This window comes from Erpetoichthys calabaricus, chromosome 4 (assembly GCF_900747795.2).
Source record: "Erpetoichthys calabaricus chromosome 4, fErpCal1.3, whole genome shotgun sequence".
In the NCBI taxonomy this organism is placed as follows: Eukaryota; Metazoa; Chordata; class Cladistia; order Polypteriformes; family Polypteridae; genus Erpetoichthys; species Erpetoichthys calabaricus.
Window position 1 is genome coordinate 213,953,990 of NC_041397.2, and position 22,121 is coordinate 213,976,110.

At 35.7% G+C, this 22,121-nt stretch overlaps 1 protein-coding gene across 4 annotated transcripts in view; it reads left to right on the plus strand.

Annotated features, from left to right (window-relative positions):
* cntn5 (contactin 5) overlaps positions 1-22,121 on the plus strand; it is a 1,396,083-nt gene that overhangs the window by 1,362,842 nt on the left and 11,120 nt on the right. For all 4 annotated transcript variants that reach the window (XM_051926456.1, XM_028800281.2, XM_051926458.1 and 1 more), the window contains 2 exons: positions 8,443-8,555; positions 9,978-10,146. In XM_051926456.1, the coding sequence (XP_051782416.1) occupies positions 8,443-8,555; positions 9,978-10,146 (282 nt within the window). The remainder of the gene's footprint in view (positions 1-8,442; positions 8,556-9,977; positions 10,147-22,121) is intronic.

Sequence of the window (22,121 nt, forward strand, 5' to 3'; positions counted from 1 at the left end):
TATAAATACTATATCGTTATTTGGAACACTTGCATTTCATGTGTGTTCCGTGTCTACAACGATCTATGCACAGTAAACACATCATTAAAGCAGAAACGTTTTTCATGTTTTAGTAATAATTGACAAAATGTAGGCATGAAGTGTATAATGTGTGAAGCCTGAATTCCAAATATCTTTATACACTTTCACAAAAGATAAAAGTATAACAGAACAAATGCGCTTTTTTCTAAGGCTATAACCGAAGAAAAAGAAACCAGGTTAGTGTTGCTTGTTGTCCTTCCTTCTTGGGTAGTATACTGGTTAGAGCTGCCGACTCCAACTCATAAGGTTCTGGGTTCGAGTCTTAACATCTTCCAAAATAAATGTTTTGAGTAGTAAGCTGTTCTTATTGTTAATATTATACAATAAAAGCATACATTTGATTTGCGACTGTAACAGCCACTGTAAATGTATAGTACTTGTCAATGTTAGCGTCTTTTTTTTAGTTTTACTAGTTTTACTTTATTTACTTATCTTCCAACAGCATAAAGTCACAAGTATACTGCAGAGTTTCCTCTGTTTGATCGTCAAGGGCATGCTCACAAATTACACGTGTAATGCCACGAAAAATACCTGCTGACACTTTAGTACGTGAGCAATGGTACGAGAATGCAGTTAGACTTTTTTTGGGCACATACACCACGCTAGTGTTTAGATCTAGACGGTGTAGCGTTGGCGAGCTCTGTAAGCCGTGCTGTTTCTTTGAAGGACAGGTGATTGGCAGGATGACGCCGGACTTTCACCTTTCGCCTGGTGCAGCTGCATTGTTCTTTTATGTGAGTCGATATTTCTTGCGGGGAGGGCTTCTGTTTTCTCTGATCTGAGTTCACCTCTGTTATAGCGCATCTTTATTTGAAAACAGCAGTGTCAGATCGGGGCAAGCGTGAACGCTAACTTTGACAAGCACTATAAATTTACAGCGGTTGTTACAGACGTAAATCAAATGTATGTTTTTATTGAATAATATTAACAATATTAGCAGCTCTCCACTCAAAACGGCAAACTTGAGAAGCTGCCAGCATCGAACCCATGAACAGTTTGCCTGCTAAAATATGAAAAATGTTTCTGTTTTAAAAATCTGTTTACACAGATTACTGTAGAAACGGAACACACATGAAATGCGTGTGTTCCAAATAACGATCTATTATTTCCACTCTAAAGCTCTAGCAGTTCAGTCACTCCCAGATAATCAAACAAGGCATGAGCTGAGAAAACTTAGTGAACGTTCTGCGACGGTGGGGGATAGAATAGCTGGCTGCTTGCTGGCTCATCTTAATTGGCACATTTAGATGACAAAAGAGAGGTGAGAACGGTTTTAAGGTGGGCCGGATCTACAAGTTTTTTCGTAGACTCTGGTAATTCTAATGTTAAAGAAGGAGCTGACTTGGCTGCGATAATTAAAAATGGATCAACATTCCAGTAGTGGTTTAGATCTAGTATAAAGAATTTAACACAAATGTTGATACTCCGAAAAAATACCATTGCTCCTCATTGCACCTCTTTTTGTTGTACAATGAATGAAGTAACCCTATTCTATATATACTTAACTTTACAGCATTGTTATGTTCGATAAACTGAAATGTGTCCATTAAGCCAACCTTATTGCCATATATTGAATAGCATTTGCCAAAATAAGAGTTAAGGTATAGTGTTATTATGTGTACAGTATTTTCTTAAAATAGATTAGAATTATTTGGTCAAAGCAGAACAAATGATGTGGAACATCTTGATATTGCCCTATAATTACCCACAAAACAAGTCTACCATGCACTAGTTGAAAAACACTTTACTATACCATCTGTTCTGTCAAGAAGTAAATATCTTGAATGTATTAGAAGAGTGCAAACCAAAAGACTTTCAATACAACTGCATTACTGTAAGATTCACTGCCTGTTGAAAACAAAGCCTTGGTAATTAGAAAATGTGTTACTAGCTAGGGACTGTTATATGCAGAACTGTAGCTTCACACTTGTATTATTTCATGCAAAATCTCTGGAGTGTTTTCTACCTCCAAACTGTTAATGGACTGAAATTTAAATGAACAAATATGTAATGTTATTTTGATCTGACCAAATTTTTCTCATTTTCCAAATGGCACCTAATACATGTCCATCTAAAATTAATTCCATATCATGCATTTGGTTAACTCTCTGTACTCTGGATGGATATTTTAAATGTACTGTATGTTTAACACTGTTCCATTTCTAATGCTTTTTGATGTTATTCTGGCATTCCCTCACAGTATCTTTTTTTGCTTTTCAATTTTTAATACTAATCCAACAGGGGGCACATGCTCCAGAGAATGTGTCCCTTTAGAATTGCAGTTCATACTTTGAAATTGTACATATCCATTCCCAGTAACCAAGGTGGAGATATTAATACAAGACAACTACAAAAGAAAGGATATCTTTAATTTTCTTTCACTCCTATTGCATTATATAATATATGCATACATAAAACTGAAGAGTAGCCATGAAACAATACAGTTGTTTTGCAGTTCTTCATTGGGGTCTTTTACAACTATAGTGTCAATCTTCGGACGAGTTGGAGGCATTTCTCTTAGTAGAGACTTGATTAGATGACTTCAGTCTTGTGTATGCTCCTGGATTAATGAGACTGTGAGAGAATTTATACCAACACTTTCTACTGACCAATACTATATATGGATTAAGGTCCCTTCCACTAATGTAGCACTTTTTATCATTAACCCCCACTACATGCTGTAACTTTCTTCTGTCAAAATGGAACAGCGCACCTCTTCTAATCACTAAATGTCTTCAAGATTCCTTTTCAAAGTCCTCACATTGTCACAGTTGCAAGTCTTATGCAGTTTACTGCAGGAATGTATGTATGTATGTATGTATACTTGCTAAACATACATATATCAGATCACAGTATCGCATTAATCATTTGTGCTTTTTTGAACTTTTGTTACACTGCGTTAGAGTATGCCGGACAGGCATCCTTCCTAGTGTTGGTCCCTATAGTATTCCCATTGCTACCTAGCTTGACTCCAATTCTGAGGTGAAATAAAAATGGGTCTGAGAACATTGTGTGATAGTATATTACCCAATTTTACAATACTGTTCTCTTAACTCACAACCTACTAGTTTTCTATAATGGTTTGTGAGTCATTATGGCTCAAAGTGGAGTGCTAAGTGATTTATTTGATTTGCTTATAAATAAATTGTAAGAATATTCATATTTACTGTTTCAATCCAGCTTTTTATTTAGCACACATATTCCTATATTAGGACAGCAGGGGGCATAAGCCATAAACCAACACTGAGCAAACATAAGGCACAATCGTTCACACACGCTCACTCAAGTTGGAACAATTGATACATTTTCAATACAAAGAATTTGAAATAGGGTTCACTGTGAAAATATCTACTGTATATAAGATAATTGAACAATTAGAGCTTACATTATGCACAGAGTCTGTCTGCATATATGTGAATCATCCTTTTCTAAGTTTTTAAAAATAGTGAAGCGGTCCTTGCAGCCATTAGTTATATACTGTGCAATTCTGCACTGTTGTTGAATAATTCTGTTTTTTATCCCTAATTTTACTACATATTTAATTGCTGACAGCCCCTGAATAAAAACTGATTTACACTTGAAAAATTCAAATCTATTCCCGATACATGGCTCTACGTCAAAATGTGCTTGCAGTATACTTTCTCTTGGGAAAAGTGATATCTATACGTTCCATGCTGTGCTGTGCTTCAGGGTGCTGCGGCTGGCTTGTTCTTTCTAATTCTTAAACTGCATCACCTAATTCACAATACAATCTCATGTTTCATGCATATGCTCATGACAAGCAGCTCCTCATTAAGTTCACTCCTGGGAAACTATTAGCTGTAGCCCAGCTCACTGCCTCATTTAGTAATGTTAACAGAATTTTAGTGCACTTTAATCAATGACCAGCAAACTGAGCTGCTTTGTGTGAGGTCCCCAGCACAATTCAAAATTCTGAACTCTTCCACCTCGAATTCCACATTATGCTTTTATCATTATCTTTTGCAGCCCTTGAAATCATTATTGACAGTAATTTTAAAACCTTTTCATGCTGTTTGTAATATATTTTCACATGCTGATTTTATCTTTCAACTCATAAGCCCCTTTTGCATCCTACTTTCTAAAATTTACTTTGTAGGGATCCATCCTCATTCAAGCATCAATAATTTGAATCAATTTCTGGATGTTGGTGTCCTTGGAGTTTTGGGCATAATCTCAATAGTAAAGATGGCCCTAAATTAGGATGAATTTTTAAGACAGGCATGTGCAGTTTAGTGATCACAGATTATATCTTAGTCATCTTGTGTGAATTAAAATTAATCTTCACAGTTAATGTTGGAGGCCAAGTTGACCCCAGTATTTAAAGTCAACACTCAACTGTACTAACTAAAAAAACTTATTTTGTCTCAGTTGCTGATTGTCTCAGCTTCAAAGCTGTCAGGTCTTCTAAGTGTTACATGTGCAAGCAGAAGCAGAAAAAGTGGGCAGAATGATAAGAGAGGCTGATGACAAGACCAGATCTTTCCTAGTGAGATGTTTGACAACTTGTAACCTCTAAAAAGTAATTTGTGGCTCAGCATTGATGTGGGGTGAGGATCATGGCTGGTGAGCCACTGACTCCTTCAGAGTCAGATTTACAAATATATGAACCCCAAAGAATAGCTTATTCACTATTCAGTTGGCAGCATGCACATTGACTACTACTTATTTTTCATCAGCATTCTTTACACACACACAGGTAAGGTACATATTTGGCTAAGAAAGAACGTTACATTTATAGCAGTGAGAGAGAGCGGAGAGAGTGCATTTGTTCTGCACCCACTATGTGTTCTAAATTTGCCTTTGCAATTTCACAATTCATACTCATTCAATACAAATGAAAGTATTGAGTAGTGTACCAAAAAAACGGATTTCAATTTTGACCTTTATTGAAATATTTTGTTGTTTTCAAAAGCTTTTAATTCTGATGCTTTAATCAATTTTAATACAGACTGTTCAACAAAAAATTAACAATAAAATCAAAAGAATATTTTATTTAAGGTCAAAATTTAGTTTTTAAATATTGGATTGTTTTTTATTAGTCTGATTTTTTATAAAATTGAAAACCGTTTATTGTCTTACCTTTATTTGTAAAAGTCCATGCACCTATCCTTCTCCATGAAAATCTCTGACAATTTCTTGTAAAAGTCCACCTTATTTTCCTTTAGTTTTGAAAATCTTAATTTTCCATTTTGGCAGTCAGTCAGAACAAAATAATTAAACGGACCACATGCAGTGCACATGACTTTCTCATATCGCTAACTTATTGGCGCCTAGAGCGTCTGCTTAGAAGAACAGCATGAAATAAACACCTGTTGGGCCCCTTCAGTGCAGCACAGTACTGTCTGCCTCACCTTGTGCCTTTTCAGTGGGGTTTTATGTCCAATCAGCAAGACTAAATATATCACACACACTCATTAAATATATTAGCTAGACTATGGAAAGTTAGGGTGTATAATAAATGTGTCTGCAAACATTATATTGGAGACATACAGAGACACAGCAACAGGCACGCGCCAATTGAATGTATCAACCCAGTGTGTGAGGGATAGCGCAGTCTGAGGTGAGGCTCAGTTCGTCTCTGCCACACCTTGCATTTTCCCCTGTATTTGAACAAGAAATGTGCCAATTCAGCGATTTTGACTATAAAAATGATCAATGTTATTGGAATCATACAGAAAACAAACTTATAGCACAGACAGGTGGACAAATTTATTTTATGTTATCATTATTGTTTTTTTTACTTTTCATGATGACGCCTCCCGACTGTACGTCCCTGGGGCTCAGGCTGAGGTTTTCAATACATCATGGAGTACACCACTCTTACAGTTTTTATTTACAAATATGGAGGTTTACGATGAAATCCCAAATTCTGTTATCTAATTGGATAGCCTTTCTACCTGTGTATTTATGCAACAGCATGTGGTGTGCAAATGCAGAAGTTACATTGAACTGCTGCTCAACCACTTAGGAATTTTTAATAACAAGGTTTCAGCTCTTCTAACCGAGTCTGCTATAATTTTACATCCTTGACTTTGTGTACATGCCTTCACATGCTAATATTAGTAACAATTGCTACAAATAATAATTGCAAAGTAGAGGAATGTTTCAATGAACAAAGCAAACCAAATATGAAACCAGGGTGGTTAGTATCTAATAAGTAATTCTGAAATAATTAATGAGAGGTGTTTATTGATATCACACCCTGACATTTTAGTCCAAGAGTTAGTTTTGTTATAGAGGAAACCAAAGTACCTAAAAAAAAATTGCATGGAAACTAGGAAAATGTAAAAACTCCATAAAGACAGTGCCTTTTCCCAAAATGGAACTTGGATCCCAGGAGGACGTGGGAGAATGTTAGATTACCTAGTGAAAACTGATGCAGGCACAGACACAGCATTCTAACCCACAAAGACAGAATTTCTATCAAGGAATCTCGGCACTAACTTCAGTGCTGCCCTAAAAATTCTTTTTAATACTTACAATTCATTTCAAAATATAGTAAAATTGTTTATATAAACAGTTGGTTGATTCGATATTTAGTAAATGCTACATAAATTTCGTAAAGTCGTTTATGCATTTTATTTTGCGCTTTAAAAAGGTAGTTTATCTTTATAGTTTTTAATATATTACATAATGCCGCCTGTCAGGATTTCTTGCTTGCTATGTTTTATTAAACAAGAAACTCAGAGAAAGCAGAGTTTTTGTAAAACCAACAGCCTCCTCCCACATAATGGAGGTTCAGGGAGTATTCTGTAGAATACACTGAATAACTGATATGAATAAAGAGTTTAATGAACATTTGAGTCTTGGGTGATCATGTGTCATGTGTGAAAATCTGAGATGTAAATATGTCTTTTAACAAATTGAAATGTTTATTATAGAGAGAGCTGGAGAGGTTTCAAATTAGTGCAGTACCCTTATGATATTCTCAGCTGTATATTGTGGGATGTTTGTATTGAGTAAAAAAGCCAAAATCATTGTAATCAATACTTAATTTGAATGTTCATTTCAATTGTTTTATACATTTATCTGCTGGTATAGCACAAGAGAATATTAATAGCTGCATGATGGCAAACACAAGCCTTCTATTTAAGATTAACTAGCAAATTCTGCAATCACAGCAGCTTTGTAGATCCTGCCTGAAGATGTAGCCTTTATTTCATTTGTAAATTTTCATTTGTACAGTACTAAGCTAAAAAAAATGCAGGGCAGCTATTTTAATAAAAATAAAAATGGTGAAAGGCAATCTTTATAAGGTGTCATTCATCTTTATCATCAGTGTTATGCCTGCTTTCAGGTTCAAGGCATTCAAATTCTCCAGTTCTGTTTGTCCGTGACTCTTTAATTGATATCTATATTGTGAATCAGTTCTTTTGCTTTGCATACCAAAATAGTTTTTGGTTATTGCCTTGATAGCATGGTATTTAAATTACTCTGATGTGATTTTCTTATCAGAACTGTACCCAAGCTATTTGTTCTGTCTTTCCTACCAGGTGTTTTGTTGCCACTTGTTGTTATCCTTTAATTCTGCTTCAACTTCAATAACACAAGGCATGGCCCACACCTTTAAAACCCTCCTTTATTTATTTATATATGTTGTTCTGGGACATATATAAAGGCATGTTAAGTTGTTCTGAAGAAATAAAATCAAATATGTTTTCATTTTTCTCTGCCTTTCTAGCAATCTCAGGTGTTATTTAAAGGCTTCCATCACCAGACCTTCCTTTAACAGTGTGCATTGCTTTTAATTTTATTTGTGTTTAAATGGGTTTTCTCCAAGTACTCCAGTTTTTCCCCTGCATGTGCATGTAAAGTTAACTAGCTGACCGAATAAAGGTGATCATGGGGGGCAGCCATTTGTTGGATTGGCAGCCTATCCTAAATTCATTCCTAACCTGGATTTGATCCTGCCAAACTAGCCTCTGATCCTCAGTGACTCCATACTGGAATAAGTGGATCTAAATAACATTTATAAGTATGAGAAGATGCCTACTCTGGATAAAATACAATTTGTACACTGCTTATTATTTTACCACATTTTCGTTTCTTATCCTCACTTACCATGTGTATGCATTAAATGTTTTATTCTCACTTACTTACATTCTGTTTGCTTCATTATGTGAGGGAAGTTATGAGAAATTATAGCTTTAATATAAAGATGATACACCCGCTCCCAAAGATTCTAGAAAGAAAGGTATCAAAATGGTTATATTTGCATTGGCCGAAATGTATTATTGTAACCTGGTTTGCTATTCAAATGCTAACTTGGAATTTGGAAGCTCAGAGCTTAAGCAGGTTCACCTCTATACTGGAGTTAACTTCTCTGCTCTTCATATTTAGCTCCAAGTCAGGCACCGGGCAACCTCATGTGGATACAGGATGGAGACCATGTATCACTAGGATGGGAACCTGTGAAACCTCTTGACAACGAATCAGATGTAATAGGCTACAAGGTCAGCTCCTGTCATTTTCATTTTTGCTGCAATTATATGTTGGATGTCAATATCTTCAAGCAGAAGCCAAAATTTTCCATTTCTAAATATGTGTTTTACATCCTAACATACTGTAGGCAGGTCCTTCTGTGATGTTTTATTTCATTCATTGTGAGAGCAGGAGAGTGTGGTTTTAAATTAAATTGCTGCTTGTTCCTAAAGAAAATGTACATTTGTTAACTGTTTAAAGATATTAGATATGCATTTAAGATGTTAGAGTGTTTTCAAATTAATTGGTGTACAGTAAAATATAAAATATACAAATAGCTTGCATTGTTAGCTACATAGAATCATTCAAAATGAGTCATGCATATATTGTATCTGGTTTTTTTTGTATTAATTGCAACATTGGATACTATATCTGCATACTGTTTTACATCTTCTTGTTTATAATATAAAATACAATGCTCAAGTCCCTTTTATCCAAATAGTGAGCTGGCAATTATCCTGGCAATATCCAGCACAAGATAGGAAAGAACCTTGGACATGGGGTCAGTCTATCACAGGGCCAACTCACATACACATACACAATTATATGAGAGCCAGATCTTCAATTAATTAACACAATTTCACCTCTCTGTTGAGCTGTCAGACATTTAGAAATACGGAATCATAGATGTGTCCAAATTCTAAGGTTTTGTGCTGAGTTAGAATTTTAGCAAATTCAGGAGCAAAGTGGTAAACCCTCCCTTATTGCCGTGCCATAATATTGCAGAGCAAAGACACCTACAATCAGTAATACCAGACCAATTTGCAATAACCAACCCTACCCTAACACACACACATATCTGTAGAAATTCAGGTGAAACCAGGAGTATGGTTTGTGAGTGTGTTGCCTACGAAAATGGGGAAACATGCAAACTCTAGTCTGCTGGAGGTATGAGGCAGAAGTGTGAACCATTGAACTTCTTCTCCACCAACTACTGTATCAAACTAGTAAAATCCATATATCCCCCTTTTAACTGACTGTACTCACTGAATATTTTTAAAATTATTTGTACTGCTCTACTTGTTTTTTTCTGTCATACAATGTCAGTCTTTTAGATCTTCGTCTTGTTTTCCTTTATACTCACCACTGTTTCCACATGCCTTTGTCTAGTTAAATCAGCTTGTGATTTTTTGTGTCAATGGGTCATCACATATATCTGAAAGAAAAAGGAGAATACTGTGTCCTCATCTTACAGTACTCTATCTGTTTGGGAGGATGTTAAGTAAAGTACTATTTCAGAATCAAAAAATTTATATTTCAACATGCTGACTTATCTATTGATAGACTGTATGTAATAAAATATAACAATATTTTTTTTTTAAATTTCAGCATACCTCACTTTGTCACATGAGTGTATCATTTATTCATGTCACCTTTTCTACATACCATCATAGGTTATTTTTCGACAAGAGGGACGGACAAGCAGTAAAGTGATTGAGACAAGCATCCCTTCAGCTGTTGTGTCACTTGCAGAAGGAGGAATTTATATAATTGAAGTGCGGGCGTTTAGCGAAGGAGGAGAAGGAACAGCAAGTTCACAAATCAGAGTACTAACTTCTTCAGGTTAGGTGAAACTTTCATTTGCAGTTAAGATAATGTGTATTTATTTAATGCAGTCTGCAATTTATTTCCAAAACATCTCTTTGTTTTATCACAGTAAATATTGCTTATCGTCATTTGACTTTTCATTGCCACTGAATTTTTTTGGTATACAAAGTGAGAAGTCAAGCAAAATGACACCTTTTATTGGCTTACTAAAAAGATTACAATATGCAAGCTTTCGAGGCAACTCAGGCCCCTTCTTCAGGCAAGATGAATTAGATCTTGATGATTACATCTTGCCTGAAGAAGGGGCCTGAGTTGCCTCAAAAGCTTGCATATTGTAATCTTTTTAGTTAGCCAATAAAAGGTGTCAATTTGCTTGACTTCTCACTACATTCGTAATGGCTAACACGGTACAACACCCTAGTACTTTAGTACTGTATACCAAAAATGTGAGTTCAGCAAGTATCCATACTCTAATGTACCACATAGTTTAGATAAATGTTATGAGCTTAATGTTTTCTTTGTTAGAATTTAAAATGATCCTGAAGGCATCTGGGTTTCTATGCTTCATTGTAGTACTTCACTAAATGCAGTGAGCAGTAATTCCACTCATGTGAAAGTAATACTTTCTGTAAATAAAAATGTTTAGACACATCTTATTAAAATAAAGATAGCACTAGAAACACTCAGCATGCTGGCGTTGTAGCAAAGCTAATTTGAATTTAATGAGATGGAAACAAATTAAATTTGGGAAAAATGTACATTGAAGCAATCAGCTATCGTTTCTGTGATCTTGCAATGGATGGCACTTGGCATTGTAATGTATCCCACACATGGATCTGGCAAAATGTATCTTGTTTGAATATGTAAATATTAATTTTTACAGACATGGCATCTGCACTATGTTATCATTCCTTCTCTTTTTGCATGATGTATAGTATGCCGACAAAAATAAATCTGTCCTTAGAATATCTTGATGGGATGACCATATTAATTCATTTTTTGTTTATTTAATCAGTAGCTCATGCTCGTACTGATCCGGTCCATACATTGTCATCCACTGACTTGGCTTAATTCGAACCATACAGGTGATACATACTGTGATGGTTCTGTTCAATTTGTTAATTCCATATCTTATTTTGGAAATATAGAATTTAAATTTATTAGTTAATTAGGGTCTGTAGCAGAATTTAATAAATAATTTTTCCCATTCAGATGTATCCGTCCCGGGTATAGCGTTAATCTTCATCCAGCCCTGCAAGCAAGCAGGTCCTCTAACTTGCAGGAAAAACTTGGGTGCTGGTGGCAGGATTGCCACTCCAGCCACTTAAAAAAAAACCTCACATTGTTGCAGTGTGGTGATGAGGTGTAACCCATTGCACAGCTGCACTCAGATCTCAATCCAGATGGTTTGCCATGTGGTGGGTGCGGCAATGAACTGTAATCAGCACATGCTCCCAACCTCTTCCTAGATGTATCAGCAATTCTCCCATTAAAAATTTAACACCATGTATTTATTTCTGTTGATTTTTGGACTATTTAGTGGTGTAAATATAGGCAGCACAGCTCTATAAACTGGGGGGACCACAGTGACTGGATGTTTGTTGTATCACAAGGCATTAATAAGAACATGCTTGTTTGCTTGATATCAGAATTAAAAAAACACAACTCTGTAAAACTTAATTACAATGATTGACTTTTTATATACTGTAGCTTATATGTTTGATGTGGCCCGTTTATGGTGGTAAATTTTTAATTGGATTTATTTAAATTATATGAGGGGGACCTCACTTATCTTTTTTGCACTACAGCCCATTATATTCTAGTTATAAAATTTTGATTTCAAAAATCACAAAATATCTTTTATTTGCATGTATCTATGGGTCAACCAAGTGCACTGTTGTTTTTCAAAGTGCAAGACCAGCTTTATGCAGTTTAAATATATTCCTTTTCCATAATTGAGCACACCCACACAAGAGTTTTGTCTCATATGAAGATTTAATACTATATAAAGTAGCTATGTAATAATAATTAATAATGGCAATCATATGAAGAGAGTTGAATACAAAATAAAAATATCTGTTGGCTGCATTATCTATGTAAATTGTGTTACCTTTGAAAACATCTATAATTCATCCATCCTTTTTCAGGGTCTTTTCATTACAAATCATTGCTGAAGAGACCTGTGGCAAAACTGGGCACAAGACAGCAACCAGCTATAGATGGAAAATACTGTTCATCACAGGGGACACTCATAGAAACATCCACGCTTATTCACACTGGACCAGTTTAGAGTCATTAATTAACCTAAAATGTTGTCCTTAAGTGTGTAGGCAGAAAATTGGTCTACCCACAGAGAAAAAGCAAACTCAGACAGTTAGAAATTTCAGACTGTACACATGCTGCCCATGGTATCAAACTCAGTCTTCTATCTTGGTCTTGGATGGCCACCATGATTGCAGGTTTTCATTCTGGGCATTTTGTTAATTAAAAGCCGATCATTACTGTTAAAGCAATACATATTTGAGAATAAGATTCATAACTCCTAAATCTTTCTGAAACAGAGCAGATACCGGTCCTGCTGATGGGTTAAAGACATTCTACGGCCCTGTCCAGCTCTCCTAGAGTAACTGCCTGTCTCCTGGAATCTCCTCCATGCCCTTGAGACTCTGCTGGGAGACACAGCAAACCTTCTGGCAATGGCAAGTATGGATGTGCCCTCCTGGAGAAGTTGGACTACCTGTGCAACCTCTGTAGTGTCCAGGTATCGCCTCATGCTGCCAGTAGTGACATTGACCGTAGCCAAATGCAAAACTAGGGAAAAAACAGTCAGAAAAGATGAGGAGGGAAATTTGTCAGTGGCCTCCACCTATTAAATCATTCCTCTTTTGGGGGTTGTCTCATTGTCGCCCCTCTAGTGTACTTGTTGTTAATTTCATTAACACCAAAGCAGTTGAAACTCATTAACAACTCTCTCTGCTACCTAACTGACCAGATCAATATCCCAGACGTTACATTGACTTGATGTTATACTCTAATTAAAAAGTGCCCTGCTGCCATCTATTGGCAACAAAAGAATTTTAGGTGATTTTAAGTGAAATCTCTATGTGCAGGCAGGTGCTGTGAATTCTCTATGTAATAAACTTAATAAGTTATAGCGTAATGAAAATTGCATAATTAGATCTGGACCACCCTATATATATGTATATATACATACAGTATTTATGCATTCTATTAACGAAAGCATATAAAAATACTATTTCCCATTTTTAGTTAAAAAGCTGAAATTTTGCAGGATTGTTCATCTTTGGCAGTAGGTATCCACTAAGAAAGGGCATTTCAAAATCACAATATTTAAGTGTAAAATCAATCCTTACAATAGAAAAACTAAATTTCCCAAAATCTAAAAAATGCTTTGGCTAATTAGTATGAAATTTAGTGACATAAATTCAGTTCTGGCCAGAACAGAGACACAATTGGCACTGCACATATTTCATGATATTTGATCTCTTTTCACCTGTTTGTTTCTGTATAATCCTTACTCCTATCCTGCTTTGAGCCTTACTCCTTCATTTAAAGCTCTTAGCCTTGGTTCTCTACATTAGCCACCTCTGTATCTTCTTTCCTTTACCCACAAAGAGGTCACTACAATACATTTACAGAGAGAAAACAAACCCAAAATTAAAAATGTTCCATTCATTGTGTGGGCCCTATAATCATACAGCCTGTAAATATGATTACTGTTTGTAATAAGTTAAAGCAAAACTAATTAATTAAATTAACATATTAATAACATTTTAAAAAAAACAAATTGCAAAAAAATATATATTTTTACATACAACTGACAAAAAAACACAAAAACAAATGATTGATTTCATAGTCAAAGAAAATTGTAAACACTTAATATTATTAATACTATACTACTATATATACACATGAACGTAAGACTGGTAATAAACTCAAAAACAAATTCTTGAGTAAATGAAGTAAAAACCCACATCTGAAATGACACTATAACCAGAAGTCCATATTTTATACATTCAATATTTTCCCCATGTAACAAAATTCCTTGAGAAAAAGGAATCATGTCATGTAATAAATAATATTTGTCTCACTTAATGTGTGATTCGTGTAGAAAATCTTTTGTGTCTTTCCTAGTTACTCATTATTTACACAAGATTTAATTAAGAATTTAATTTAAAAATTTTCTGTTTTAACCTCTTCTCATTTTTGACTTGTGTAAGCAATGCCATCTGTTATGTTTTCTGGAAAAAAAATGACCAATACAAAGGTATCGATGTACCATCCCCTACCCATCAAACAACATATATACAAATGGCTGTACTGGAGTGGTGATATGAAAAACTACATGAGTGTTTAGTAGATTGTTAGCTCACAATTCCACACAAATTAGTTTTAAACAATTGCATTGAGTAGTCCAAAGTATAGTTTTGCCACTATTTTGTTTCTTCAAAACTGCATGCTATACGTATTTGACAAATGTTGGATTTTGATTGTGAAAGTTTTTAGAGGGTGGTCAGTGCATCTTTGCTGAAAACAGGCAGATATCAAAATGAACACATACATTTTTATGTAAGTCTCTTCCACTCACTATTGGAGATCTGCTTCTATTTTACAAGGGGTCTCAACAGAGAGCATATCAGCCTAAAGGTGTGTCACTCCCCAGCAAAAAATACAGAGTTATTCAAAGAATTCTCAGAGACTGGGAAAATGTGGAGAATGAATTTCACAATTTTAAGTGCCTACTATTGGCTGTAAATAATTGTGAAGTTTGAAGGAGATTACTTCAACTGCCTCAGTAGATTTAGCTTTAAAGGTGATCCAAAAGAACCACTACATAATAGTAGCCTGCACTTCACAGTCCTCCAATAATAGCTTGGGTTTAGATCAATGCTTAAAACTATTAAATTAAATCAATTTTTTGTACTTTAAAGAGAATACTATAAATATCTTTAAATTGCTGTGCTGAAAAATTGAATGCAAGACATTTAACAAGCAAGCTAAAGGACTGTTAGACTGCTGAGAAGCACAGTTAATCTTTTATACTTTTGGGGTGACTTCTAATTTGTTAATTACCAAATTACCAGAAAATATGTATAAGTTAATTTCTTGCAGCTCTTACATAGTTAATTAACTTTGCTATATCGTCAAAGAGCTCATTGAGTCAGTGGACTGACACATATGGCTTTTACAGCAAAGACAATGAAATTTTCCTTTGGTCCTGGGTGACAAGATGAATTCAAAGTTTACAACTGTTGTTAGAGCAGAACTAAGAGGCAATTTAGTAAAGTTGATGTTACGGCCAGTTGAGTTTTCCTCAGCAAACTTAAACAAATCTTGTAAGTCAGCATGAGCAATTCAGTACCGAAGGCCCATTAATAAATGTCTGTCATTCTTAGTATTGCAAGGCAAAGTAAGCAGTGTTCCACCATGAGTGTGACTGCTCAATTAAGAGCTAAGACATGGCCAATTAATCTCCACCTTTGTCCAAAACACCTAATGATTTTCTACATGTTAAATTTTAAAAGCTTCTTTTTGTATAAAAGTGTGATCTTGGCTGAATGCTTTAGCATGATTATACCTTCAGTGATTATGAGAGGAGTTTTCTGCAAAACAGAAAGGAAATTTAGAATTATAAAATAAAAATGCAGTCTCTCTTTTGCAATTTCATGTTCAAAGTCTACACACAAGAATGTTGCAAAAATGAAAAATAGAAACAAATAATACAATTTACAATTTCATTTTCAGCCTAAACAGCAAAGAAGCTGCAAAAATGAAAAGTTAAATGCAAATAAGCACTGGCACCAGCTTTTGCTCATTGATTTTTCATTTTCCACTTTGCATTTTCATTTTCAAATTCTCAACATGCAAATAGTGTGGGTCAATGGGCGGGGCTATGCTTCTCAATTAGCTGTAGCCACTTCAATTAAGTCACGTAATTTTGATTTTTTGACCTCTGTACTGCCAGCTTCTCAGTGAAACCGTCTCTCAAAATCCAAAGACCACGCATAATTGTAGTTCTTAAGTAATTAATGTGCTCTTTAATTGCAATATTTAACATGACAAAAATCAGTCATTTATGACATCATAATTTACACTTATCTACAGTACACTGAAGTGGAAATGGGTCATTTTGTATTCTTGTTTTTTTGTGGTGTTATATAATAAATATACATCTCTACAGGTGCAAGTGGAGTTATTTCATTGTATTTTTAACTTTTGCAGCATTCTTGTGCATAGAGTTTGAAAATGAAACTACAAAAGAGAGACTGTATTTTAATTTTATAATTTTAAGTTTCATTTCCTTTTTTGCAGAAAATATATCCTATAAAGTGATATGTTGACCATTGTACGGTGGTGAATAGGAAAACTCTTAAGCAGACCCCAAACCCATACTGTAAGGAGGCCAAAGTTATGAAAATACATTTTACGTGTGTATGTAAGACATAAGACAGAAACAAACTGGAATAAAAACAAGGAGGAATAAACATTAAAATAAATTGACAAAGCTAAAACCTAGCTACTAACCAGAAATCTCTTAGTGTCTGCAGACTTTGTTTATCCTGAGCAATTGCTCATCGTCAGACATCACAAAACCCTCTTTTCTCCCACTTTCCCTGCTTTTCTCCCAATAGCTGAACCCAGCTCCAAGTTCAAAGAATTTCTGGGCTGAAGGAAATTTTAAGGCCAGCATGGTGTCCATTTTAGGTCATAGTCATTTTTCGAATCACTGGTCATCAAACATCGGTATTATTCCGTATCATGTATCAGTTGTCATTTAAAACTTTGTCATTCATCAAACATCAGTATTACCCTGTATCATGTATCAGTAGTCACTCATCACACATCGTACATTACTACTCAGGAGTTGCTCATCATGCATTACTACTAACTTATCATTTGCAACGCTATCACTTATCAGTACTTAGTGTTTGCCCATCAGGTGACAGTCGTCACTTTTTATTTTCCATCTTTTGTTAATGAAGTCAGTCGGTAAAGTGAATAACAACAGGGGGCATGCAGAATGTAGACTCATAATATATAATGGAGCTCATTGCTTTATTGAGATATCAATCAAATACTTGCGTTTGTTGTCACTATACCTGCATGCCGTTAATGATAGGAAGAACAATCAATTGTAAATAAAATTTGGATTTAAATATGAGTCTGCATAATTGGAGACTTGAAAATCTGGTTTCTATCTCTTAAGTACAACATAATATAGTATACACACAAGATAATCTCTTATTCGTAGAAGTTACTATGTCGTACTGTAGGATATATTATGTTTTAAGAAAGGATTATTATCTTGAGATAAAATTACATTAAAAAAATAAGCAAAGTGGGCGTCAGGGTTGGTTAATTATTAAAGGGTTGGAGTGCTTGATTTCATCGTGACTTCCGTCCTTAGCGACTCATTATGAAAATGTTCAGACCGAAGTCAATATGCCTCATGCTGTATTATGTGAGCTAATAAAATAAATGTTTGATTAATATCGCTACACAATGCTTCAAGCTAATAAAATAAATGTTTGATTAACAACATTACAGAAGGCTTCTTTACCACAGCAAGCCACTATTTCCGCCATGACATCACAGAAGGGACTGACATAGTTTTGTGAGATTTTTTATCCTGTTTCTAACTGCGCTGCCTTCAGTCTCCCTGACCTCTGCTGTTTGGTTTTATTTTCATTTTATAATTGTTATCATGGGGGAGCCAGGGGTGAAGTGAGCAGGATTAGAAACGGGATGAAAATAACTTCACGGCAATGTTGGTTTTTGTCTTTTCTCTCATATGTTTGTGACACAGCAACACAAGCAGCATGATACAGTTATATTCAATTGGGCGGAAGGGACACCTTATGCATAAGTGGTTAAACTTGTGTCTTGTCAGTTCAGTTGCTGCTTCTGACCAGCTTTGTGGCCCTGTGCAAGTCACTTACCTTATCTGTGCTTCAAATTTGAACAAGTTAGAAAATGTACACATGGTGTAACATTCAGGTGTGTTCAAGGACTGTTCAGGCACTGTGCAATCAGTAGGTTGGTTCTAGAATCATCACAGTCCATTTCAAGGTTGTGGGGGTCAAAGATTATCTCATCATCATTGTGCAAAAGGCTGAAAACAGGCCTCCACAGGAACCTATCTATCATAGGGAGCACTCTTACTCACTCACACACATGCATACACACACACACACACGCACACACACGCCATATTCATAAAACAGTGACAGTTTGCAAAAACCTTTTGTCATTAATTCCTTCTTTACTTGAGCATATCTGGCCATTCTAATTTTCATTAATGGGATTTGCAAAGCTGTTAATTTATGACAAATGTTAGAGAATAACAGAAGTGAAACACTAACTTTATTATAGCCATTGACCATTATGGATATCAGGTGAATGTGGCACTCAGATAGTAAAGCCCATCCTCATTTGCTTTATCTCATCATTATCAGTGAAGGATCAGGGAACAGGAAAAATAAAACACTTTAACAAAAAGACTCCTTGCAGTGTTTAATGTGGAAACAAATAAACAGCAGTACTCTGTTTTTGTCTGGATCTTGATCCTTCTCATGATGCTGTTCAAATTAAACACAAGATATTAATGAAGCTTTCCCAGTTGTTTCCAAGAGTTTTGTCTATGTTATTATATGTGTATTACATCGAAGTGGAAGAGGAGGGGGTTATATGAGGGGTCTGCCTTACTGTTTTGTAAAATTGGAACATTTTGTTATTCTTCAGTTATTTGTGGGGACACATATCATGAAATCGAGACTGTCCCTGTTGCTGGGACATCTGTGCACCGTATTAAATTACTCTGACAGTTCTCCCATTGTCCAGGTGAATTTTGCTCTCTTTTTCTTCCAGCATCCTAAAGTTGTGCGGATTAGGTGACTTGATAATTCAAAATTGGCCCCAGCATGAGTAATGCTGGGTTGACACATGAGTGTTCCCTAGGGTAAAATGACGCTCAGTGCAGATTTAGTTGCTTGCTTTGTGCCCAGTTCTGCCAGGATAGACTAAAACCCCCACTGACCCTTACCTGCATTAAGAATTATGCTGGTTTGATAATGGATGGGTGGATAATTAAAGTATATACATAATAAATGAAGCTGCAACTTGAGAATATTCAAAAGCTTTTAATATCCTTTTAGTCTGAATACAAAGAGACATCAATGAATTGATCCCACAGCCATTTCATTCTTCAGTTTACATGTATTTGTTTGTAAGTCTTTTACAAAAGCTTTTAGAGGTTGTCGATTTAGGTCTAGTTTGAAGTACTACTACTACTAATCCAGAAATAGTCTTGCCCAGTGGCACTATGAAATAAAGATATAGTTACAATATGTTCTTGCATTTTTTCAGTATCTTTGCATGAGTAATGTGAAAAATCATTTATTAAATAGAATATACAATAATTGATTGAACTTTCTAATTAAAGTGTACATGCACACACTGCACTTTAAACCATTAAATTACCCTTTTCCAGAATAAAGAAATGAACTTAAAATAACTGTGTATATAGGGACTGCTAATAGATTCAAGAAAAAAATGTGTTTTTCCCTGTCTTTATATTATTGAATAAGTGGCACTATTTATTTATCATGATTAAAATTAAATAAATAGGTAGACCTTCCTCTCATGACATCCTTTAATGGAATCATCCTTCTCTGTGTCAGAATGTGGAGTTTTATAATACAGTAGCCTGTGCTTGCATTTTATGATTTGTTTTTCCAATTCCTTTACTGCTGATGTGATGGTGTAATATTATATCGTCATCACTATTTAAGCTTAAACGTCTGTAATTAAGAGACAATGATTTCACCAATCGCTTAGCTGTAGTACTTGCTTAGTATAATTTCTTCTGTTGTACCATTTAGGCTTTTCAACCATTTTTGCCAGACAGATGCCTTAATAAATTTTAAGCTGTAACTGTTACCCTGAGTTTTGATGCTCCCATTTAATGTGATATGAAAATCATGTACCTGATTTTCCAACACCGAAATAAATACAGATGACCGATCTAATATGTAGTGAGAAACCAAATATAATAAACCAACACTTCACACTTAAGGAAGAAATGCACCATTTTCTAAATTAAATAATGAATAATACATATCAATAGTAGATGGAGGATGGAATATTCCTATATTAAGAAAATCTGAATGGCACTTATTTAAGTACTAACAGTAATGTTCCATTAATCCAAATCCAAAAATGTGAGTCCAGTAACCTAATTTTTGACACCCACTTCAAACAAGTTGAAATTAACCTGAACAAATCCTGAAAATCTTTAGCATAAAAAAATAAAAGTTGTATACTAAATATCCGAAACAGGACTTCAAAATGCATATGGAGACATAAGCATTACCAGTGATAGATCAAGCATCAGGCTTTAATGGCATCCATCAAAATCCTAAATATTACACATTGAATGATTTTAGTACAATATGAAAATTTCATATCCTTATTAAAAAAAATCTTCTGGTAAGGTAAATAGCACTGCCAGCTTACTGCTTCAGGAGACTGGCTTCAGATCCGACTCAGCTCACCGTCTGTGTGTCATATGCACATTGCTCCTGTTTCTGGGTGAGTTTTTCTTCAAGATCTCTGGCTTTCGTCTCATATCTTAAGCATGCACATGGTAGGTCACTGGCAACACTTTATTGGCCTGGTTATAGTAAGTGAAGACGAGAACAGGACTGTTCTCTGTGACAGACTTTTAGCTCACCAAAGATTGGTTAAATCCTCGTACCGAATGCTGAATAGATTGGCTCTGGCTGCCCACAACCTTGGATTGGAATATGTGGATTCAGAAAATGAATGTTGTATGTTTAAAATATGTACAGGACGGTAATACACTACTAGTATGTGTGCACTACATAAAAAACAAAAAGGTTCTAAATGTACAAATGGCCATTTAAGAAACAGAGAATTAACTATGAATTATTTGTATATAGGTGTGACGACGCAGGTTTTGCTCCATGCTCCCATCTTCTGTACAGGAGCCCTTCAACTCGTCACCGTCGGTAATGTTACCGATGAGCTAGACAGTAAGGCAATAACAATGGAGCAAGGGGATGGTGTATAAAAGTGCAAAGGTGCTTTTATTTATAATCCAACAAAACAAAAACAAAGTCCAAATAAATAAATAAGTGCAGTGCTTCCTAAAAGTCTTCATTAAATAAATAATCCATTAAAACAAACGTGGAGGTTCAAAAATCAATAAATAGAACAAAATAATAATCCTTTAAAAACCGAGGTTAAAACACTGCTGGAAGCAGGCCTTTAAAACAATTACAAGCCCGGTGCTTCTTTTACACTAGCGTCTCACCTGCTTCTCCCGTTTAGGGCCCTGCAGCAGGCGAGACACTCTCTCTGCAGCTGACCTTCTTTCTCTCAATCACACAGGTCCAGAGTCCTCCCAATCCTAGCTTCGGTTGCGCTCTCATCCCAGACCGGGACTTAGCTTCTCTCCAACGGCCGGGACTCCCACGCTGGAGATTATATGCCTAAGTCTCCCGACTCCCACTGTCTTCCACGGCGAGTCACCTCCCTCTCTCTAGTCACTCCCACTCTTCTCCAAATGCTCAGCGGGAGCGACTACAATCAACTGCCCTAGGTGTTAGATAAACACCTAGCTAGGGCCCACAGTCCAGCTGCATTTGAGTCGCTCTCGCTCGTTCGCCTTCGCTCTCTCTCTCTCTCTCTTACACCGGCTTTCTCCTCACTTCCTTCCAGCAACCTCCATCTCTTTCTCTTTCCATTCATCTCCTTTTTCCGTTCATTTCCTTCTAGCCAGCTCGCGCTTCTATATATGTCGAGAGGGCATAGCAGCTGCGGCAAATTAGCAGCCCCAGGAACAATCACGAATGTGGGCAGTCTCTCACCTGTGCATAGGTGAGAAATGCCCACACCACAGATCGCCCTGAGAACTGCTGCAGCCACAACCACCATGCCCCCTCGCT